Below are 25,178 nucleotides of genomic sequence, written 5' to 3'. Positions count from 1 at the left end.
CAGTGCTAGAGGTTTAGGGGCTACAAAAACCCAAACCCAGGGACTAGCCAGTGAGTAAGACACATTCAAATAGAAGCATTTAAAGAGGTCCAGGAGAGAGCGGTTAGGACAGGAAGTACACACCCCAGCACATGAGCAGACCACAGCAGCGTGTGATCAGGAAGTAAAGAATGATGTTGTAGGGAGTTAGTGCCTTGGTATTCCAAGGAACATGGAAAGCTCAAGGTTTCAAGAAAAGATAGGTACCTCCCAGTCAGGGCACCAGAGGGAGTCAGGCATGGGGAACCCCAGAGAAAGAAAAGGTTTCCCAACAAGCTGGAGACCCCGTACTGCCCTTGAGCTCTGGCACGGATTTGAAGAATTTGGATAGCATTATCCTGAGACCAAGCTGTTCCCAGAGCCTGAGATGGGATTTTGCCACAGCTGTTCTGCCTGCGGCCAGTGGACAGCTGTGGGAGAGTGAGCCAGACCCTTGCTACACATTTCGTCTTTTTTCCACCATCATGATGAAGGGCAGCTAGCTTCTCCCCAGTTACGTTAGCATCTCATGAAGATGTGTCATGAAATGTTTGTGAAGTCGCCTTTTCCTCCTTCTGATCATACTCCTGGCATCTATTCCAAATGTTAAGTGGAATTTCTCCCCCTTGATGTAAACATCCCAGTTGCGAGACAAAGGGTCAGAGAATTCTGTTAGGTCTTTATAGCATACAGGAAAACATTCTTCATCTTTTGCAAAAATACTTGCTCATAAATGCTCAGTAACTATTTGCTAAAGGAACAGGAGCATGAGCAGGATAGAGTGAGCAAGGGAAAGAGAGAGAGAGAGAGAGAGAGAGAGAGAGAGAGAGAGAGAGAGAAATGAGGAAGGTAGGACAGACTGAAGAGAGAGACAACAAAAATATGATTGGATGTATCTGTCCTCAAAAGTTCAGTTTTTTAAAAACAACTTCCTTATAGGATCAGCAGCTCATCCCACCTAGTATGGAGTTTCACAAGCACTCCTTTATTTAATTCCCACAGCAAACTTTACATACCGAGTAATTTCCCCAGGGGATACACTCCCATCTCCCACATTCTCTTCATTTACGCTGCTGGGAACTGAACTAACTGATTTGAATTCAGTAATTTTTTTTTTCTTTTGGTTCATTTGTAAAATTATTGAGACATTTCAAGCTATCTTGACCCTGCAGATGACAGAAGAAATATGTAACTCAACTTCTGACAGTTTCCACAGCTATTTCGTGTTTCTAGACTCCCATGTAAAAATTACCCATCTGCCAGGAAATATAGTAGGAAAGCCTAAAGTAGCCCTGAAAAGTAGGCAATAGCTTTCTTGACAACACTGCCAGAGACCCATTGTGGCCTAAATCAGGGGTGGACAAAATTAGTTCCACAAGGGATGACCCAAGGAAATTAAAAGAGTTTCTTATGGACTACAATTTTTTTTTCATTTAAACTTAAAAAAGCTTTCTCGAGCCCCATTGTGTAGGGAAGGAAAGAAATATCAGAATAGTGTTACAGCTTAAAGAATGGTAGAAAGAAAGGAATTTTCAAGAAGCATGGCTGAGGTTATAAATTTTATCTACTTTAATATTTATTAAAACATAAAAGGAAAAATCAGAATTCCTGTAAATTAGTCCTTGTTGGTAGACTGGGACATTCAGAGTAACTTTCCTTATTGAGCAGAAAAATGTTAGTGAGAAATTCAACACTATTTTGGGGCCTTAAGACCTGAGTATCTGGGCCTATTTGACAATAAGCAGCTCCTCAGAGAGTTATTTTTCATATTTTACATCCATATGGTGTTTTCAAGTTCAGCAAGTGCATTCACACGCATGTTCTCATTTCTTCCCTGAAACAGCCTCACAAGGACTACGTATCATTATCCTCCCATCTTAATAAATGGCCTCTCCCTTCACCCAGTTGGCTCGGACCAAGAATCTTGGGGTCATCTTTGACATTTCTCTTTCACTTTCACCCCCTCATGTCATCCATCAGCAAATTCTATTCACTGTACCTTTGAGAGAAATCCAGAGTTCAGCCTCTCCTCACCACCACCATATCACCATTTGGATCCAAGCCTTGAACCCTTAACTCCCTCACTTGTGCCTTTACTGATTAAGCAGCCCCCCTCCTGCTGTCCTTCCTTCCCTGTAGTCTGTCTCCCAACATGAAGCCGGAGTAATTTTTTTAACACACAAGTCAGATCCTGCCACTCAAATGCTGGAAAACCTCCAATGATTCCCCATCTCACAGTCAAAGCCAGTGTTGTTACCATGGCTACGAGGCCCTATCTGATAAAAACTCCACTACCTATATGACCTTGATCACGCTTCCAGCCACAGTGGCCTCCTTGCTCCTCCCCACCTCCACATGCACCCCCACCTCAGGGCCCTCGGCCCCACCTTTCCCTTGGATGCCTTTTGCCTTGGATGCCTCTTCTCCCCCACCCAACTTTCCACCTGGTTCACCCTGATTTCTGCATGTCTGTGTGCCATGTCAGAATGCCTGGCCCACCTGTGTCTTCTCTCTTTCTTACTCTGCTTTATTTTCAGCAGAGCACTCATCATCAACTCACACATCACATATTTCTTTGTTTATTAGTTTGTCGTCTCTCTTCCCTATTAGACTCTGAGTTCCTTGTCATCAGGGACCTTTGTCTCCCTTGTTCAAAGTAGCTATTACAGGGCCTACCAGGTAGTAAAAGCCCAATAAATTAATCTAGTTGTTGCATAAATGAGTAAGTGAATGAATGAATTCCCACTTTAAATATATGGGAAACAGACATGGGGGTGGTGAACAGTCCTGCCCAAGTGAGAGTAAGCATTAGAGCTGTGTCTAGAATTACATTATTCCTTCTGGTTCGACCTTAAATGGAGGACCCAAACTTGAATGAAATAGCTCCCCTGATTCCACCTTGGTTTCATTCAATGAACTGCCGTGCCCCAACCCGGAGTAATTTACAGCAAATCTGATTTTCCTGTTATGCTTTAACAGAACTTGCAAGGGATACAGTTTATATGTCTCAGCCATGCTTCTTAAAATCCCCGTTCCTCTTCCATTTTCTTAGCTGTGCTGTTGCTTTAGACGTCTTGTTCTTCCAACTATCACATTCCTCTCTCTTCCCTGTAAGTCTCCAAGACACTGCTCAGATTGGCGTAGACTCTCAAACAAGACTGCCATGACTGACCTAATTAAATATTTCTAGGGTCGCATTTTATCTCCTTCGTTGGCTTATTTTCTGTAAATGCCGATTAAATCAAGTTGGCTGATAGCGTTGTTGAAATCGTCTAAATACTTCCTGATTTTCTATCAATTATTGAGAGAGAAGTATTGTAATCTGTGACTATAATTGTGGATTTGTTTGTTTCATCTTACAATTCTGTCCATGTTTGTCTCATTTATTTTGAAGCTCTAGTATGAGACGCACAAACATTTAAGGTTATTGTAACTTCTTGATTAATTGATCCCTTTATTATTATGAACTGTTCTTTATCCCTCGTAATATTCTTTGCCCTGAAATTTACTTTGTGTGACAGTAATACAGCCCCCCCCCAGCTTTTTAAAAGACTAATGTTAGCATCGTAAATCTTTTCCATCCTTTTATTTTTAATTTATGCCATTAGAGTCAAAGTGCATTTCTTGTACGCAGCATGGATTTGACTCTAGCTTTTTTTTTTTTTTTGTCAATGTTTTTATTTATTTTTGGGACAGAGAGAGACAGAGCATGAACAGGGGAGGGGCAGAGAGAGAGGGAGACACAGAATCGGAAACAGGCTCCAGGCTCTGAGCCATCAGCCCAGAGCCCGACGCGGGGCTCGAACTCACAGACTGCGAGATCGTGACCTGGCTGAAGTCGGACGCTTAACCGACTGCGCCACCCAGGCGCCCCTGACTCTAGCTTTTTGAAATCAATCTGAAGATCTCTGCCTTTGAATTGGGATATTTAGCCTATTTGTATTTATTGTGATTATTGATATAGTTAGGTTTAAATTAAATTGCTGTTTGTTGGGACACCTGGGTGGCTCAGTTGGTAAAGTGTCTGTCCTTGGCTCAAGTTATCATCTTGTGGTTCATGGGTTTGAGCCCGCATTGGCTTCTGTGCCGACAGCTGGGAGCCTGGAGCCTGCTTCGGATTCTGTGTCTCCCTCTCTCTCTCCTCCTCCCCCACTCGTGTGTGCGCACACTCACTCTCTCTCAAAAATAAACATACACTAAAAAAATTGCTATTTGTCATCTTGCTTTTTTTCTGTTTGTTCTCTCTGATCTTTGTTCCTTTTTCCTCTTTTTTCTTTTTTTCCTTTTTTTTTTTCTTTGCCTTCTTTTGGACTAACTGAATATTTTTATGATTCTGTTTTATGTTCTTTGTTGTATTATTGTCTGTAAATGCCAATTAGGTCAATTACTTAGGATATAATCCTTGGCAGTAACCACTTACTAGCTGTAGGCAAGTTGCTTAACCTCTGTGGACCTCATTTTGCTCGGCATAAAGTCACGATAGTTTTGCCTCATAAGGTTGTGAGAAATTAAATGAGTTACTACATTAAATGAGTTATTAATTAAATGAGTTACTACATTTAGAACAGGGTCTGATACCTGGTAAGGGCTACAGCTGTGGAACAGCTGGTGGTGGAGGTTATTCTTACCAGTGTTTGCTATCATTCATTTATGGTGCTTCTCCCCAGTCCATGCATCTTCCTGCTGGGCTGTGGCAAGAAGCCTCAGGCATCTGGAGTCTTTGCACCCTCCATGCTCTCACTCACTCTCCAAGGAAGGGAGAGATGCCTCCAGAAAGAATCTTGGTTTTGTCTTAATGTGACTTCTCTTCTTTTTTTTTCAGTTTTTTAACATTTATTTATTTTTGAGAGAGAGAGAGAGAGACAGAGAGACAGAGCACAAAGGGGGGAGGGGCGGAGAGAAGGAGACACAGAATCTGAAGCAGGCTCCAGGCTCCGAGCTGTCAGCCCAGAGCCTGACGTGGGGCTCAGACTCACCAGCTGTGAGATCATGACCTGAGCCGAAGTCGGACGCATAATTTCTGGCTCCACAGCCCGCCAAACTGAAACCTCAACCTATCCTTGGTCTCCATGTCCCTCTCGGCCATCCTTACCCCTTCGTAAGGGGTCCAGGGGCAAGTGATTCCGGCCGAGGTCCTGAGGGGAGCCTGTACTCTTCTCCCTGCCCTGGCTGCTCCTCCCCAGGCATCCTGGGAGAAGACATACAGTAAAACATTTCCCCATGAATAGCTATGGATCACCCACCATGTGTACACCTAGTGCTAAGCCCAGGGGATGTTTAATAAATAGAACTGAGTTACTAATTCATCGACACTCACAAGCATCAGAGGAAGGAAGACCGTCCCGTTTATTATACAAGTGACAAGTTACAAGCATCACCATGGGTGCTGCCCCGCCAAGTAGTCCCAAGACCCAGGGATGCTGGAGCCAGGGGGCCATGGAAGACCCAAGAGTATCTTTCTCTTTCCTCTGTTTTGTCGTTTGTAGTTCACTCTGGCCTCTCATAGAATGAAACTTACAGGGACGTCTTTCTACTAAGACTACTATTTCTACTACAGCCACTGCTACTACTAAGGATAATGACAAGCCACAATATTACCTAACGTCACCGAGCACTTACTATGCGCCAGTCTGTGCTAAACACTCACCGTGCATGGTCCCCATCAGCCCCCACAACACCTTGGCACACTGTCCCCATGTTACAGCCGAGGAAACGGAGGCACAGGCAGCTAAGCCAAAGGGCACTTGGTGGCAGGGTCCAAACTCACACACAGGTGTTTCCACCCCGAGTCTGAAATACAACCACCAGGCTAAACTTTGGCTCCTGACTCTGGAACGCTGATTTATTTGTAAATCCAGATTGCCACCATCCCGATGGCCCGAAGAGAGAGTCGAGGGCCACTAATGCCCATGCAGATAGATCTGTCTGTAGTGTGAGGAGCTTGAGGGGAAGGCCACCGGTGCATCTGCAATGACAGAACTCCCATCTGCTGCAGGTACTTTGCGTCCTGTCTCCTGAGCGCGTTTCAGCCTAAGAGAATACAGAGCCGGAGCTGACTAGACAGAAATGATACAGTGCAGCCCTCAGTTTTTCTCGGTTTTGACACCTTCTGGTATGTGCCAAATTAGCAATAAATTCTGAGGAAAACCTCCGAGGGAAAGCCCCTCCTTCACGCAAACCAACTGATACTTTGCAAAAGAGGATTGTTGATTTTTTCTCCGATCCCACTCAGCTTTCCCATTCAGAAGGCTTTCACCGGAAAAGTCCGATTGGAATAGCAATTCGTGTTCTCATTTCAGGAAAGAAACACAAGTTCGTGGGGGCGCCTGGGTGGCTCAGTCCAATAAGCAGCTGATTCTTGATTTCGGCTTAGGTCATGATCTCAAGATTTGTGAGTTCGAGCCCCGTGTCAGGCTCTGCGCTGACAGTGCGGACCCTACTCGGAATTCTCTCCCTCTCATCTCTTCTGCCCCTCCCCCCATTTATTTATACAGAAATAAATTCTCTGTATTCCTCTGTCTCTCTCTGTCTCAAAATAAATAAAGAAACTTAAAAAAATTAAAAAAAAAAAAAAAAGAAACCTAAGTCCTTCGTCTAAAATGGAACGAAGAATAGTGCAGTGACAAGGGTACTCTAGAACCAGACTATTCCGGGTTTCAGTTCTGGCTGTTCCATTCACCAGCTGTGGAATCCTGAGCTGGTTACATGGAGTGCAGATCCCTCACCTGTAAAATAGGAATAATAATGTAATGAAGTACCTAACCATAAGCATGTACTTTGTGTCGGGTCCATGCACCGAGGCGACACGGCTCCAGACTCCAGGCCTTACCTGCTCCGGGTAGGTACAGTAAATTTGAGTAAAGTGCCTGAGACAGCACAGCATACTAGTAAAACTTCATCAAGCAGTAGCTAGTATTTTATTATGCTTCAGTGTGAGTTATATTCTGTGGCTTTTAGTGAATTCCTTTTCCTGCTTTCATTTCCATCAACTAAAATGATAAGTTTCAACGGCACCTGGGTGGCTCAGTAGGTTGAGCGTCCGACTTCGGCTCAGGTCATGATCTCATGGTTCGTGGGTTTAAGCCCCGCGTCGGGCTCTGTGCTGACAGCTCGGAGCCGGGAGCCTGCTTCGGATTCTGTGTCTCCCTCTCTGCCCCTCCCCTGCTCACACTCCGTCTTGTTCTCTCTTTCTCTCAAAAGTAAATAAACATTAAAAAAAAAAGTGTTAAAAAAATCACAAACTTTGAATGTAGTGTCTGTGTTAACTGTTCTGAATTTCTCTATGTGAGTTCAAGTAAAGGGGAGAAAGAAAATGGGTAGTAGCTGCCAGATATAATTCCAGAAAAGTAGGAGACTGTTATAACCTTGCCAGTCATTACTACAAATACAAATGTTTTCACCCACTTTCTTCATATGATTTTCATTTCATCTGTTTTCCTATGTCCATATGTCCGAGGAGATTTCTTTTCACATATTTAGCTATCATTTACTACTAGTAATGATACACTTTGCTCTGTACACAGAGAGAGTTTATAATAAGGCTGACATTTATTGTGTATCTACTTTCTGCTGTGCCTCGTGCTCCTATTTCACAAGAATCCTCTCATTTAATCCCCACAACAACCCTTCAGGAGAAGAACCATTCCCTTTTCCAGGGCACCAGACAGTTAAGCGCCTTGCCCAGCATCTCAGAGTAACCATCATAATGAGAACCGAAAGACAATAATGCTAACAAGTACGGGCCAGTGAACCCTCTTCCTCTTTAGCCCTGGCCACACCTCCTTTTGATGTCAATGTCTGCCATGAATATGTGAATATATTATTTTGAGAAGGTTGAGAGCACTGGCCAGGACAGTGGATGGCGGCTGGGGGGGAATCAAATCAACAGTGGAGCTGACCATGTTGGCCTCAGGGCTGATGTACTTACCAGCCATCTAGCCACTGCCATGGCCTCAGTCCTGGTCCAGGCACCATGCTATCTCTTGCCCCTGGACCACTGCCACCAGGTCCTTGCTGATCTCCCTGCCTTCTCTCTTGCCCCCTTCATCCACAGTGCCTTCTCCATCCAGCAGCCCCTGGAACCATCTTAAACAGCCATATGATCATGTCTCTGCCCTGGTCAAAACCCTTCCATTGCTTCCTATCCTGATTTATAATGAGTGTATTAACAATCTGACTTAGCCATTAAAAAGGTCACTCTCTCTGCTGTGTAGTGCGTGGAGTGTGGGCAAGAGTGAAGCAGGGAGACCAGTTAGGACACAGCCTGTTGCTGTGGCCCAGGTGGACATCTTGGAGGCTTGACTGGGGAGCAGCAGTGGGGATGGAAACAGTTGAGATATATTTTGGATGGAAAACCCAAAGAACTTGGTGATGGGTTGCATGTCTTTATGCAGTGTTTTAAAACCTCATCGGAAACATTTACAAAGGTTGGTCTAGTTTCCCAAGATCATGGCCTTCCAAACCCATTGAAATAGAACAAATATATACTGACCTCCTACTACATATCAAGAACCATCCTAGGAATTTAAAAAACACAACAAGGTTCTGTGCTAGGAACTTATAAATAAGAATTTAGAAAGAAGGAATAAGGTTCCTTCCCTCAAAGAGCTCACAATCCAGTAGGAACAATAAATATAAAGACAAATTATAGTAGTGTAATCATTGTAACAGAGGAGCCATCCACAAGGCCCAGGGGGGTGATGACATCAAGGTAGGGATTTAAACTTAGGAAGAATGTGAGTTTGAACATAAGGAGCTGAGAGTAGACAATTCCAGGCTGTGAAGCACATGCAAAATTACACAAGTGTGAAGCTTCCTGGTGTGGTCAGGGATTACGGGTAATGTAAGTGCAGACGCTGAGTGTAGACAGTCGAGCAGGGCCAGAGAATGAACAAGTTTTCAGGCCAGGTCAAGATGCTGGATTTTATCTCTATAGGCTGCAGTTTCCCTGAGTGGATTTATATCACTGATGGCACACACAATCATCTTAGTGATGTACAGACAAGCGTATGTTCGTTAAATGTTTACGTATGTGTTTTCATGTGAGCCACGTAATATATAAGTAGTGTATCAAGGCTATAATATAAAGTTTTCTTTCAAAATAAATGTGTTAAATAAGTTAATTTAAAGAAAAATGCCAAGTAAACCATAGAATAGGTGGGCAGATACAGGATAGATCATGAAAGTGGAATGTGAGTGGCCAAAGTTTGAGGCTCCCTTCATGTAAACAAGGGAGACCCACCGAAGGAGTTTCATTAGGGAAAGGCGTGATAGCATCTGCAAATGGTGGGCCGCATCTCATGGCCAGGAGGGGGATGAAAATCATTCTGGGTGTCCTTGACGCCCATTAAAAGTGTCCTCTACCACTGTCCATGGATGCAAAGCTGTGGGCTGGGACTGAAATAGTGAGGGTGTGAGGGGTAGAGACTGAGCAGAGTGATGAACTTTGCAGGAAGTAAAAGTCAGCTGCACTTGGCAATGAAGGAGTAAGGAGGAGGAAACAGAAGAACCCAGAGTGACTCCTGGGTTTCTGGCTTAAAGATCTGAGCACATTTTGGCCACCAGCCAGTTCTCAGAGCCCCTGAAATTTGTCAAATGGTATAAATTTTAATTAGGTGCATTCTTCTTTATGTTCCAAAGCGGAAATTCTGTCTGATTCCAGGTGAAGTGAGGATTTGGAAGTTGTCCAGTTGATTTTTATAGCAGATAAAGCCAGTTTGGGAACTTGAGTATTTGAATGTTTTTGAGTATGACCAGATCTCTCCTCACTTGGTCCAGTAGAGCCTGAAAACCAGGGGCCTCACTTCCTTGATTAGTGCCAGTTTAGTGTGCCGCAATCCACAAGGCCAGCGGAGTAATTCGCAAATGAATTAGTAAGACCACTTGTAAAATCTCCAGATAGCTTTGAGTTATTCCTCTGTAATTCTTAACTCTCCTTTTATTTCACTTTTCTTTTTTTTTTTTTTTTCAACATTTATTTATTTTTGGGACAGAGAGAGACAGAGCATGAACGGGGGAGGGGCAGAGAGAGAGGGAGACACAGAATCGGGAACAGGCTCCAGGCTCTGAGCCATCAGCCCAGAGCCCGACGCGGGGCTCGAACTCCCGGACCGCGAGATCGTGACCTGGCTGAAGTCGGACGCTTAACCGACTGCGCCACCCAGGCGCCCCTTATTTCACTTTTCTGTATCAAGATTAATTTCCATCAACAGAAGAGCATTTGGGGAAAGGGGAGAGGTATAGGGAGAACTTTCTATGTTGACTTGAAATTTCTTCCCTGTAATATACCTGCATTTGACAGAATTAGAGCAAAGGTGGGGGGGGGGCTCCTGGCTGAGCCTCGACATGAGGCATAGGGGCTGGTTGTAGGATTTAGCCTTCTTTTTTTTCTCTTGTGCAGCTTTGGCAGGAGTTTCCCTACCTAATAGACTTCCCAGCACATACAAAAATTAAGTCTCAATGTCACATTTTCCAAGGTGCTTTCTGGAATCAATCAAAGAATATTAGTCAAGTGTGAGGAGGGGCCACAATTCCTTCTGGGAGTGGAAGCGAACTTTGGCTTGCTGTGCCTTATCCTCAGTCACACAGCGCCAAAATCTGTGTGCTTTTTCTGAGCCACGTGCATTTCCTCGTTTACGACTACCAAGCTTCACGGTCAAGTGAATTAAACAGTGCAGTCGCTCAAGCATTAATGCAACTCTGGTCTTTTTCTTTTTCCTTAGGTATTTATGGGCCATCGGTAAGAATGTCTGGAAGAGATGGAAGAAGAGGTTTTTTGTATTGGTCCAGGTAAGTCTTCAACTTTGTCTGTCTTAAGAGCCATCAGTATTGAAGATTTGGATTAAGGATTAAGATTAAGGATTAATTAATGGTTTTTATTTGAGGTATAACTTAGAGCACACAGTGCTCAAGCAGTTAGCTTAATGGATTCTTACCCATTGTATAAGCATGTGACTACAATTCAGAGGGACATCGAAATTTCCGCTACCCACAGCACTCCCTTGTGTTGCTTTTCCCTATTTTTACATCACTTTAAAATTAGAAAAATTAAGGCATGCTCGTTATTTTAGAATCCTCGAATGCAGGAATACGTAAGATAAGTGGGAGAGGTGAGCTGCCCGTGACGCAGGGCCCCAGGGAGGCAGCAAGCATGTGCCTGGTTGGGCCATTAGGAACACTGACATTGTTTTAGAAGAATGTGCTATTTCTAAAGATACCCATTACAAAAAAAGAGTCAGAATTTACTTAGACTTTTGACATCTCTTTTACTGTTCGGTATGTTTGATTTTGAATTCCCTGGTGTTTGGGCGTGGGGGAGTATGCCACTCCCTTGATTCGTAGGGCTTCCAAAAGTCTTAACTGACCTCCTTTAACTACGTTTAAAAGTCTGGAATATATCTTTCCAAACTCTGTGTCATCCTACAGCTCGCTTTTTGTTTTCTTTAAACATAAATCACTCTAGACATTTTTCCACGTTTGCATAGATAGCTCTGGCTCACATATCTGTAGAATTTTCCTTTTTGAAGGACTTGTGGGCTTCCCCAATTGGAACTATTATTAACCATGCAGCAAGGAACATCTATCTATATATAGATACAGATGTGGATGTAGATATTGGTATTAATAATACATGAGTAATGTATAAATAGTACCTTTGCTCTCTTGTCTATTTAAGAAAAAATGTCCAGAAATAGTGCTGCTCGTCCTTGATCATCTCCCCGCCCTTTTTAAAATTTGGTTCATCTGCTTCTTGCGTCAGGATTTTTCAGTTTATAAGGGCACCTGCCATTGCCTCTTTTTAATTTGCGGTCTCCACCAGAGCATATACACTGTAATTTAATTTGCAAAAAAAAAAAAAATTCATATATGCTGTATTCTGGAAGGTGCCACAAAGCAAGGCAACTTGTGGTTTAGTGACTAAAAGTGTTCATGGGGTTACTATGTTCACTGTAGGCGTTGACTAGTATTTAGAGCCATTCCAATTCTAAATCTTAACTATAAAGCAACTGCCTCTTAGGCCTGATGGCCTTGAAGGTTCTACCAACCCTGACCTTCTAAGATGTGACTTCCTGTAGACCTAGTCAAGTCTCTGCTGTGCTACTATGGCAAAATGCATCTCTCTGGCTATCAGCAAGAGGTCATTTTTGCTTTTGTGGTTGCTATGGGGTAGAACAAAATCTTAGAATAAATTAGCCCAAGGAAAACTTTGGAATTGTGCCCAAACTCCTAAATAATCCATAGCTAGGCAAGGAGTATATTTCATCCTGAGATACATTTCTTCAAACTATCAACTGACCAGTATTTATTGAGCATCTTCTCTGTGTAGGGCACTTGGTAGGTCATAGAGAAGAACTATGAGGCCTGATCTTTCACTCCCAGAAGGGAATCTGTTAGAAGTGCTTTATATATGCAAACAGCAGAAACAGACCCAAGCTAATTAAAGTAATAATAACAGGATGTTGAAAAAGCTGAATGAGCCATCCTTACTACGACAGGACCCAGAGCAGTGCCAGAAATCCAGGTGGAGGGAACCCTGGCTGTGTCATCGATGTGGTCCTAAGACAAAGTCTGCTCTGAACATTTTCTACCCTTGTATCTCCAGTCCGTGGCCGAATATGAAAGAGAGATCAGTTTAGCTTGGGTCACACACCCAGCTTTTAGCAGGGGCAGGCCATGGCACTTTGATTTAACAGTCCCACTGGGCTTTCTCCGGTGCAAAATCAGGATGCCATGACCAGAAGGAGAAATGGATGCTAGGCAAGCAAAAACATCTGGTGTCCTCTCTAAAGAGAGGGCATTATAAATGGAGAGACAAAATGCACCAAAAAATACAGTGCAAGATTATGGACAGTTCTCCCCCATCCAGCGCTTCTCGCTGGGCAGAGCGGCCTTTCTTGGAATCACTTGTGAGGTTGCCCGGCCTTTCCCAGTAGATTGTGTGCTGTCTCAGGGCTGGTTTGGTTTCCAATTTATCTTTCTGTCCTTCCCTCTTTCCCCCGCCACACACATACACATCGTCTAGCTCAGTACCTGGCATGGGCATCCAGGAAATGTTTGGTGGAATAAAGAAGGAAAAGAAAGAGAGAGAAGGACCTAGGCTAGGCTTCAAGTGGTTCTGAGAAAGGAAAGATCAAACGGCCTGGAGAGTGGCCGGTGACAACTTCCCAGAGGAAGCGGGACAAGTGGCCCTCTCACCATGGTACACAATCTCCCCTCCTCCTCTGAGCTATTGGTCCACTGGACACATGACTTTTCTCTGAAAATCTTTGAAATGATGACATACTTAGGAGAAATAGCTGACCTCTCGCTTTGCAAGCGATTTCAGAGGGAAAAAAACTCTTCAGGAAAAAAACCACGAGGAAATGTGCCCAAAATGTCAGTGAAGCCTGTCTGTACAATATGTACTGAACTGAAAAGGAGAGAATGATTGTGTTAGGCGGTATAACTGGAACACAGACATCTCGGGGCCTTCACGCTGAGCTTTCTACCACAAGAAGGCATGAATCGCACAGTCGCTAAAAGCCAAGTTCCGCGCTCACATGTGAAAATCAACAGAGGGCATACGTAGCCCGTGTAAAGTTCCACATCTTTCCTGGACAGCTGAAGAGAACACTTTCGGGATTTCAATAGGTTTCACTTACACATGATTCTCATAACTTTCAAGAGCCACTGAGGTGCGTTGGGGACGTCGATCGTCCAAACATAACCTTCAGTTCCAACTTAAACCAGATTCCTCCCTTAACAACCTCTGTGGCCAACACAGGTGACATGACAGCCCACTGTCACAGAGCCCTGTTCACGGCAACAACGTCGGAAAGCAGTTTGATCCTACCTAGAAAATATTGCATTGTCTTTGGATTCGTCCCACTTTTTCTCCTCCGTTGTCTAAGTGACCACATTTGCAAGTGTTTTATCACAATGATAACCCAAAAGCTCACCCCCTTTGAAACAACCCCAGTGCCACCATAGTTGCAAGAGCGCCAGGTCTGGCCCAGTTCAAGGGAAGCAAAATCTCTGAGGCTGCTGGAAGAGAAGGATGATGGGACGAGTACTAACAATCAGCACCCAAGAGCTGCATGCCGTGTTGATTTCAGTCACAGGTATAAACGATCGCCAGTTTCTTTTTAGCCCCCAAACCCTGCCATCGAAACTCAAAAGGCAGAAGGGAAACCAGGAGAACCCACTCTGGCCAAATGTGGGGATGGGTGAAGGAGCTGGGGAGGGAAGCAGATTCCCCTCAGCCTGCCCCCCACTCCCCAGGCAGCCTTGGAACAAGCTTCAAGGACATCAGCGTGCAAACCACACATAGGAAGTATATGCTACTCGAGTGACTTACTGAATATTTCTTCCTTTCTACTCATGTTAGGTCTCGGGAAGTATTTTTACAGGGAGTTTGTAATACATGATTCCCAACACAAATATGAATTCCATTAAATTTAATTTCAAGGAAAACAGTGCGGAAAACCTAAGAGGAAGAGAACACACCCAACACCAGTCTCCTCAAAATCCTCTCCCCTCCCATCCCCAACTCTCCTCCCTGCCCCCCGCCCCCGTCACACACACAGACAAGCACATAGAGTCTACATTTTTGTCTGTAATGAAGAACTATTAAAATTCTCCCTAAATGAGATTTGCTTTTAGTGTTACTACTTTGGGGGAACCAAAAGATAGATTGTAAATGGACTTCCTACTAGCCAGGGACAAAGGGTATCCTCAGAGGGCTTCTGTACCAAAGCAGTGATTCCCATTTTTAAGGACTGAGACTAAAATCAGGATGGATGTGGCTCGATGCTGCCCCCAACCTGGGGAGTTCTGTGCCACAGACTTAAGTCTTCCTATGCAATGAGATGGTGTTCTCCAGTACAGGCCTGGACCACCGGCTCTGGGTACTATTTAAAATCCACATCCCAGAGCTCCTGGGTGGCTCAGTAGGTTAAGCATCTGACTTTGGCCCAGGTCATGATCTCACCGTTCATGAGTTCAAGTCCTGTATCAGGCTCTACACTGATTGCTCAGAGCCTGGATCCTGCTTCGAATTCTGTGCTCTCTTCTCTCTCTGATCCTTCCCCGCTCATGCTCTGTGTCTCTCTCTCTCTCAAAAATAAATAAACATTAAAAAATAAAATCCACATCCCAAGTGCCATCCAGAAGGTTCTGATTCAGTAGGTCTGGCATAAGACTGGGGAACCTGTGTGTTACAAGCACACCAGGAGATACCGTTGCTGGTTGCCCGGAGACTACCTTTAAAGAATTATTGCCTCAGTGGTCGTTGTCCTTTTTAAAGCAAAGGCTTCTGGGGTGCCTGGGTGGCTTAGTCGGTTAAACGTCCAGCTTCAGCTCAGGTCATGATCTCACAGCTCATAGGTCTGAGCCCCACATTGGGCTCTGTGCTGACAGCTCAGAGCCTGGAGCCTGCTTCACCTTCTGTGTCTCCCTCCCTCTCTGTCCCTCCCCCACTTGCACTCTGTCTCTCTCAAAAATAAATAAACATTTAAAAACTTAAATAAATAAACAAATAAAAAGCAAAAGCTGCCGTCCCCTTTAGACCACACCATCTCAGAGTTTATGCCCCCATGGAGTTGAGCATCAGAATATCGATACAGATGATTATATGCAAATGACATGAGAAAGCTTCCTCAGCCATGTTCCTTTAAGTTCCAATAAATGCCTCAAAAACATGGCTGCAAACTCTAACTGAAAGAGTAAGGGGAAATGAGTCCTCAGCACCCCAAGTCAAGAAGTTGCTGGTAAATTCATTCTAAACCCTGGAAGCCATGGGAAGAACCAAACACACTGGTTACCATTGTTAGGAACTCTGACCAAACCAATGCTAATGATAAAGGTGCCAATTCCATAGAGCCCTCCCTAGAGCTCTCTAGCTTGAGTGGGTAAGGGGAGGAATGGAAGTGTCCAACTCATCACCCAGACCAGGCTAGGAAGTCTCATCACTATGATCCTTTTAGTTTAAAAATATTTTTACGAAAAATATAAGATAAGATAAAATACAATACAATACAGTAAAAATATTTTTCTTCTATGCCCAAAAGACTTCAGGTCAGAATCAGTTTTTGATTGGTCTTCAGCAACGTATTTCTGAGCCATTTTTTCCCTTTCTAGCACCATACAAACCATAATATTATGTGGCTCTTCTAATAATGCTGACAGTTGCTCATATTTGTATGGCCTCTTAGACTTTGCAAAGTGTTCATCAAGTTGGTCTTTACAACCTTTCTGTAATACAATGAAGACAAGTCTTAACCCATTTCATATTTGAGGAAAGTGAGGCTCAGAGTGGTTAAGTGACCTGCCCATGGTCAACAGCTAATAGGCAGCCAATGTGAAACCTAACACAGGTCTTCTGACTCCAAATACTTTCCATGATTCCAAGCACTTGATGGGACCAGTACCCAAGAGATTTATGCCTATGCAATGTTCTAGAATTAAATTACCTTGCATCAGACAGAACCAGTGCTACCCTATTGCTGATTCCCTATGTATAATATAAAAACTAAAAACTCTGCTCTAGCTTTCAGAAAAATCACTAAATCTGAAAAGGATAACATATTGTCCGATAATGTAAAGTGCCTTGGAATATAGTAGTTGTAGCTCAGAAAACCATATTAAATAAGTCAACCCCACAAATGAATTGTAAGACTGGGGCTCCTGGGTGACTCAGTCTGTTGAGCGTCCGACTTCAGCTCAGGTCATGACCTCACGGTTCACAAGTTCAAGCCCCAGGTCAGGCTCTGTGCTGACCGTTCAGAGCCTGGAGCCTGTTTCAGATTCTGTGTCTCCCCCTCTCTCTGCCTCTCCCCCACTCGCACTCTCTCTCTCAAAAATAAATAAACATTAAAAAAAAATTTTTTTAATGAATTGTAAGACCTATAAGTAGTTGAGTGATTTTTAACTCTCTCCATTTTTCCCACTCAAATTTACAGTTGCCTTAAAGAACATATGTATTTATATTCTGGTTGCAAATGACACCAACCCAAACTAGCTTAAGTTTTAAAGTGGGAAGAATTGTATTGGTTAGTTAATTAAATTAGCAATTGAATAAAGACTCTTCCCCGGCAAGGCTAGGTCCAGGGCTCAGGCAAAGCCATCACGGCTTTGAGCCTCTATCATTACCATCTCTCGATTGTGTTTTCTGATGAGCAGGTATCACCCTCAAACAACATTCTCTCCCTGCAGAATACTGGGAAAGGTCAGGATTTACACCAGTTTAGCAGCCCCAGAAGAAAGAAAGCTTTTCTTCTCAGTAGTTCATTGAGCTTTTATTGGCCCTCGTGGTCATGTGCTCATCTCCCTACCAATCACTGTAGCCAGGGAGATGTGATGCTGATTGGCTAGGCCGGGCCGTATGTCCCACCCACCCTACCTCCGGCTAGAGGGGCAAATACCCCTACAGGAGCCATATAGTAGACTGAAAGTGGGAAAGATGGTGATTTCGTCTAGTAAAATCAGCATTCAGCTACCAGAGAAATTAACGCTCTGTATTCAAACATAAGACACGTTCCATGGTTGTTATCGGCTCCATTTAATGAAAATGAAACTGAGTCCCAGCAGAGTTAACTGAATTACCCCAGGTCACACACACCTAGAAAATAGCGGATCTGAGCATCACATCCAGGTCTGTATAGCTCCAAAACCTATTCTCCCTCTACTCCACCAGGTGGCCTTCATGTTAACGTCAATCAGGAGTCTAGGATTTAGACTCTGTGACCCTTCGTTTACAACCAAGTCACGTTAAAAATGGTCCTGAGGCGCCTGGCTGGCTCAGTCTGCTTGATATTGAGGTTGTTAGTTTGAACCCCAAATTGGGCATAGAGATTACTTAAAAATAAATATTTTTTGGAGGCACCTGGGTGGCTCAGTCAGGTGAGCTCTGACTCTTGATTTTGGCTCAGGTCGTGATCTCGGGGTTTGGTTTGTGGGTTCAAGCCTCGCCTCCAGCTCTGGGCTGACAGCAGAACCTGCTTGGGAGTCTCTCTTTCTCCCTCTTTCTCTGCCCCTCCCCCATTCTCTCTCTCTCTCTCTCTCTCTCTCTCTCTCTCTCTCTCTTCTCTTTCTCTCTCTCTCTCAAAAATGAATAAACTTTTGTTTAAAAATAAAAAGATTTTTAAGTTGAGCATCTTTTAAAAATAAAATAAAAATGGTCGTTGGTCCCAGGAATTCTATTCTTCGTATCATAAAAATTTCTACATCTTCAGATCTTGGCTCCATCAGTCAGTGGTTCCTCATGAAAACTCCGTGGCCACCCAACTAGACCAAATTCCTAAGCTCTTATAGTACCATATATCTCCTTTTAAAATACTTGTCCCCATTAAAGTTACACATTTCTGAGGTAATGTGATTAATGTCTGCCTTCACACTAGGCAAGAGAGCAGAAGTCATATCTGGTTTGATACATCTATATATTCCTAGCACCAAACGTATTACCTAAGGATTTGTTAAATGAATGAATGAATCTACCATAAATAAAGAACTCTTTTCTAAAATGGATGTATGTGAACTTTGGGCAAGGGCGAGTGACCGGGGTTCAGTAAAAATAACAGCTGAGGCATTCATAAGAAATGATGGTAAAGGCAAGAAGGTGGGGGGGGGGTGGCTAGACAAAATGTATTCTGTCTTTACTCGTATGTGCAAGGACTTAAGTCTTCAAGGGATAATGGGGTGAAGGAGAAGGGAGAGTCCAAGGAAAAGAAAGCACTGACCCTTTCATCTCGTATCTGAGCGCAAATTGTTAAATATACCTGAAAGTCAGGGACTGAAAGTTTCTGGACAGTTCCTGTATATTAAAACAATGGTTCTCAAGCTTCAGTGTGCTTTAAGAAATATCTAGAGCAGTTATGAAAAATATCAATCCCTGAGACCCAGCCTGACCTGAGATTCTGTTGTTCTGTCTTAAAGAATATACATATTTATAACTGATACCCCACCCTCCCATACGCACACTCTAATGAAAGTGGCCTCAGCCCACTCTTTAAGAAACGCTGTTAATAAACTGTTTCCCAGTTTAAATAGTGCCTGAAAATACCCTGAGGGTGGCTGTGTAAATTGGAGGTCCGGCCGCCTATAAACAAACCTTGAAGGCTCTAGCCTCAGAAGTCCCAACAGCCCATCTGATCCCACGATTCCATATGAAGGTATGCACCAGGTGAAAATTCCAAAGATGTAAACGTTGCAGTCCTGTAGCCTTTCTCTCCAAAGGGCACTTTCAGATGTCTGCGGGTCATTTCCGATCATTGGGTCTCTGTTTTCTGTTGTTCTGGGCCAGCCGCTGTGGCAGGGGTGGCCAACTCTCTGACTTGTGACATTCTAGGTCTTTCTGTGCCATCATTACACGAGTGCTCACCATCTCATTACCTTCTTATCAAAATTCAGTTTAAAGAGAATTTTACTGAGGCAGAGAAACATTCATTTCATTGGCCATGCCTTTCACTTAGTGATGTCTTGTAGAAGCTTAAAAAAAAAAAAAAAGCAAAACATTCCCAAACCTTTTGCTATTCCCCCACCCTTCCAACACGCTAGAAAAACTGAGGTGCCCCCTCACATTTGCAAAAATTGGAATTTCTTCTTCCTGCCTTTACTTCCTAAAGTAAGTCACCAGATTCCCAATTAAAATGCTTCTTCTAATAAACCGATTCTAGTTTCTATTAGCTCGAAGTTTGTCAGGACAACTTCTGCAGTATTACCAGAAGAGGGCAGCAGAGCACAGCGCTCCAGGAAGCAGGCACCTGAAATAGAACAGGGAAATCAAAAACCCAAGGTGTGTAGCAATAGTAAATGCATGAATCTTGAAGTGACGCCCTTCTGTTGTGATATTTTTCTGATCTCAAGTTAGCGTCTGCGACGCTCTGGCTAATAATCACGTTAACAAACTACATCATCTCTTGTGTTGCCAGAGACAGGTAAAAATCACTGTGGAACCGTTCTGGCAATATGTATGGTCAGTCTCATGCTGGGGACTCGGGAGATCATTTATTCAGACAAGCAATGAGTTGGAAAGGTCTGGTGCTGTGCTTAGGATAACATGTAAATTTGGAACCCCCCCCCCAAATATCTTTTTTAGATTATACATACTTGACTTTTTAGAACCAATCAGACTCAATCGGCCAATGCCCTTTGTATGGTAGACTTTGTTTATAAGGAGGCAAATATAACCAAGACGTTTGGCTCCCTAGGCTTACCTTCAATGGATTTATAATCTAGGAGGCAATTATACCTACTCAACTACTCTGTATTAGAATGGTAGCAGTAAATGCAAGGAAGCTGCTTATTTAAATGTATAGATTGAGCATTTGTTATGTGATTGTCACACATAGTATGTAAAGATCTTTATTGCTCAGTTAATCCCCCCAGCAACAGTAAGATGCAAGTAAAATACAGACGAGGACGCTAAGACTTAGGTAGGTGAAGCTTATCAGAGCTGGGATGGACCCCTTGGCCAATGTGACCCCCACACTTGCCCTAGGAGAAGAGATGCTGTTGGTTATTCTGCTTATTGCAAAGAATAATGAACGTCCACTTAGCAAAATACTCTTAGTGATCTGGCCTTCTGTTTTCCTTGAAGTCCCTCAAGGCCTTGCCATATAAGGAACAGGTTCTGCAAACCATATATATGCATTGTGAAGAAAGTTTTCACTAGGAACCAACAGAGGGCAGCAGTAGATAAACCAGTCACAGTCCTTTATCTGCCATTAGGACCTTCAGGCCCCAGAGGATGTGGGAGATGGGTGATGGATGGGTACAGGGCTGGAGAGCACCAATTTCTAATTGCCATTAAAAAAAAAAAAAAAGATCTCACCATGGAGGAGGCTAAAAATGTCCCCAGCAGGGATTAAAGTTCACTTAGAAAATGTCTCTCTTAATAAAGGGAACTAAGAGATAAGGGATGTGGCACTCCTTCTCCAAGACGTTTGACATTGTGGATGGTAAATAGGCCCACAAGCTTTTAGCCCAAACCCTGAGGGGTGCTTGCTCTCCCATAGGCACCTTGCAAATGAGCCCGATGCAGAATTGCTAGGTTTCCGTGCTGGGTCTACGCACACCATGGCGACAGGGTCCTGAAGGCCGGCCTGCAGCTGTGGAGCCCTTGCCCGGCATTGGCATAGATGCCCATGTCACTGGTGAGGGCTGCCCAGGGACAGCGGCCCTGCCATCAGGGACCGAGGCTGGCTCTACTGTGACTGGCACCTAGTGATCAAGGGCTCATTGCTTGTGACAGCATGTCACTTCTGCGCTTGTCTGAGATGTAGGGAGGGCTTTGCAAAGCAACCAGAAGCCCTCCTTCCGTGGGAGACGGGAGGGGGGAAACAAAAATGTGTGGCTTGACTCTGAGAATTGGCTTGCAAAAAATAAAATGATAACAAGAAATAGTTGGGGCATTAGCAAACGAGCGTCTGGTCCCTAACTGCTGACCAAAAGGCCTGTACGAACGGGGCAGTCTCAGCCAGGGCCAAGGTTACATTAGGTAAAACCTATAAAATTTCCACTATTTGACCAGTTTTGAGCTACAGAAATGGCAATTTGCGTGTGGCTTAGCCCATTAAAATAACAAACAGCAATAATAACTTCTAGCTTTTATCAAGCACTTGGTGTCAGGAATAAATTCTAAGTCCATTCCACACGTGAACTCATTCAGCTCTCACAATAAGCCAGTGGGGAGGTAGGTCCTCACATTATATCCCAGTCTACACGTGGGGTAACAAAGGACCAGGGAGTCTGAGTGACTTGCTCTAACTCACCCAGCCAGCGGGTAGCAAACCTCAACCTGAACCCAGCTACGAAGTACAGGGTCTCAGGGACAAGGACATGGTTGACGGGAGAGGGTTTCTTCAGGGACCGAGGTAACAACCTGACTATCTGCTTTTCTTTCCCAGGTCAGTCAATACACGTTTGCTATGTGCAGTTATCGGGAGAAAAAAGCGGAGCCTCAGGAACTTCTACAGCTGGATGGCTACACTGTGGACTACACCGACCCCCAGCCAGGTACCCACCCACCCTCCAGGCTCTGCACCCACAGAACTCTCCCCTGACACCAGTCACGGGTCAACTCACATTTCCTGGGCGCATCCTCTGTGCCGGGCACTAAGCCGACTTTACTAGGTCTTACACATGACCAGGACAGCCACAGGCCCTGATCTTATGGAGTTTCCATCCCGGTTAAGTGAACGCCGTCTCAGTCAAGGGCTTTGGTTTTACCCAACGGATCTTCATAAAAGCAAACAGAAAACATAATGCATTTTTCTTTTCCATAGCTGTGGCATGGGAAACGTGCACTCCACCTAGAATGCTACAAAGGGTAGGACGGAACGGGGAGTCCTATCGGTGCCCTCAGGACTATGTGTGTATGTCAGTGTGTGTTGTTTTTCACCAGTGATGTGTGGGCCTGGCACGGTCTGCGTCTCCACGTCTAAGGGAGCCCGTCCTGCGTATCTCTGTCTGGTAACTACAATTCAGGGGTAGCTGATGGCACTTGAAAAGAAAGCCCTTCTTTCCTAAGAAGACACCAGTCCCCCAGCATAGACACCCCAGCTCCTAGCCTTATGTAACTAAAAGAACCACACAAATGGTAGTATTTCTCATAAGTTCCACATCCTGCCCCCTCACACCTCTTCCCCCCCCCCCCGTTTTATCTTTTTCCCGGGGGGAAAAAAATGAATAAAAATCAGCCTCAAAGAACCTTCAAAATGGGGGGGGGGGTGCGAAATCATTTCAGCATATTAATGAACAACAAGCACCAACAGCCCTCTCCCAGAGAAGTTTATTTTTATGCCAAATCTGCACAAGGGAAACATTTCCAACCATACTGCTTTATTTGGCCCAAAACCTTTTTTTCTACTCCCATATTGCTCTTCCACATGCAACAAAATACACATAAAAGAAAAACAGAGTTTGAGAAAAGATAGGATGTTAACCTGAAAAGGTGCGGTGGGGGAAGGCCCAGCCCGCCTCGGAAAATGAGCACCTTCAGAATCGCCACCCTGAGTAATTTGGACCAACGCCCACCTCCCGCCTTGGTAATCTGCTTCGGGCCAGAGCGTGATAGGGAGCTGACCACGGAAGGCGAATGTTTCCGCCTGGAAAGCCTTCCTAGTGAATGGAGACTACGGGTTTGAAACAGTTGCACGCATCTCACTGAAAGGATGTGGCTCCTGCGTTAAGAAACCAGCCTCACGGGTTCTGTGATAGTCTGCATTCTTCTCAAACCGTCGCGTTCCCTTGAGAAAAATAGATTCCAACTTTCGAGAGACCTGCGTTTTCCAGCGGGAGGCGAAAGGGCCCCACCTGAGAAGGAAATACACTAGCATCTTCTTCTGACAGTAATTCCTTCCGCGCCCGTTCACTGCTCCTTTCTCCCACACGGTTGCATTTGGACCTTACACAATCCCACCAAGGAGACAGGACCAGGATCATCTTTCCCATTTTGAAAAGAGAGAAAAAGAGCTGGAACTCAGGGTCTAGCCCACGTCATTCTTTGGCACTTGCAGGAAAACACAGCGATGCGTACCGCTAGAGCAAAGCTCGAATTGTTATTTTAGCCCGGGGAAGCAGAATTCTCTTCCTACACTGGGGAGGGCAGGAGCCGAGAGAAAGCTGTTCTGTACACATGCAAAAGTTAGCCGCGCACATATATGCTAAAAGCCTCTTTTCTTTTTTCCACATTGATCCCACGGGATATCATTTATAAATTCCTCCACCAAAGGTGTAAACGGAAAGTAAACGGATTATGTTCTTGAGAATAAGAAGCCACTTCTTTTCTGCTCTTCCGTGTACGAAGTCCTATGTGTTTCCAAAGTGATGTGTGACTGAAAATGGAGATTTAAAGGCTCCCAACTGTCAGAAGAAGTCTAACTCAGAACTGCTTGAAGAGTGCTTGTTAAAAGTAGAAGTTCCTGGGGCGCCTGAGTGGCTCAGTCGGTTAAGCGTCCGACTTCAGCTCAGGTCACCATCTCGCGGTTCGTGAGTTCGAGCCCCGCGCCGGGCTCTGGGCCGATGGCTCGGAGCTTGGAGCCTGCTTCCGATTCTGTGTCTCCCTCTCTCTCTGCCCCTCCCCCATTCATGTTCTGTCTCTCTCTGTCCCAAAAATAAATAAATGTTAAAAAAAATTTTTTTAAATAAATAAATAAAAAATAAAAGTAGAAGTTCCTGGGCCCCACTCCTAACCTATGAACCAGAGGGGCGGAAGGCAGAATCCTCATAGTTAAATAAGCACTGTGGAAGGATCCCTATGTACGGTCCCGCTTGCCAGCTGGAGAGGGAGTCATGCACAATTTAGCCCCTGTCCTCAGAGATTTGAAAATCTCAACTGCCCCCGACAGGTGAGCGTGCAAATGGGGAAGGACATCTGAGTACTTCCTCTTTCTCCTGCTCTTGGCTTTATGCAGGGCGCAAGTGGAGCCAACAGGTGGAGGTTGTTTATGGGGCAGATAGCGTCCTAAGGGTGCGTGTCCTTGCCTTTGCACCAGCCTCTGATTGAAATGGGCACCTAGACACAAGCCTGTGTGCCCCGTCAACTCTACCTGTTTAGTATCTTTGAAATGTTAATTTGGGGAATTAGTAAATCATTGTGTGTGAATTTTACATACAGGGTGCTCATCTTTACCTTAAAATGGAAAATGCTTCACTTCAACTCTCCCTGGGTATGGTTTGGAGAGTATACAGTGATCTCTCAAGTTCTATGAGATTAAGTAATTACGTCTAAATAAAAGGACATTCCGAATAATTCAACGGCACAATTTAAACAAGCACATCAAGCCTTAGACAACTTTGCCGTTAGGAATAGACTATGTCAGGGCTCCTGGGGGGCTCAGTCAGTCAAGCTCCTGACTCTTGGTTTTGGCTCAGGTCATGATCTCACCATTTGTGAGTTCAAGCCCCTCATCGGGCTCTGTGCTGATGGTGTGGAGCCTACTTGAGATTCTCTCTCTCTCTCTCTCTCTCTCTCTCTCTGTCTCTGTCTCAAAAATGAATTAATAAACTTTTAGTAAATAAGTAAATAGACCATGTCCATCCAAGCAGTTTGTTGGAACAGCAGCTCCCCTTCCACCCTGCAGGGAACTGGCCACTATTCCCTGCCTGGGCTGCCTCTGTCCTTTCCCAGACGTGTTTCCTCGTTCTTGACAGATCCATACCTGTGGGGCTGTGCTCCACGTTCT

General features: G+C 44.4%; 1 protein-coding gene across 28 annotated transcripts in view; it reads left to right on the top strand.

The window, feature by feature from the left end:
• CADPS (calcium dependent secretion activator) overlaps positions 1–25,178 on the top strand; it is a 478,503-nt gene that overhangs the window by 292,570 nt on the left and 160,755 nt on the right. For all 28 annotated transcript variants that reach the window (XM_045051795.1, XM_045051797.1, XM_045051798.1 and 25 more), the window contains exons 9-10: positions 10,740–10,806; positions 21,900–22,008. In XM_045051795.1, the coding sequence (XP_044907730.1) occupies positions 10,740–10,806; positions 21,900–22,008 (176 nt within the window). The remainder of the gene's footprint in view (positions 1–10,739; positions 10,807–21,899; positions 22,009–25,178) is intronic.

This window comes from Felis catus, chromosome A2, assembly GCF_018350175.1.
Source record: "Felis catus isolate Fca126 chromosome A2, F.catus_Fca126_mat1.0, whole genome shotgun sequence".
Classification (NCBI taxonomy): domain Eukaryota; kingdom Metazoa; phylum Chordata; class Mammalia; order Carnivora; family Felidae; genus Felis; species Felis catus.
This window is presented reverse-complemented; position numbering and strand designations above follow the sequence as displayed.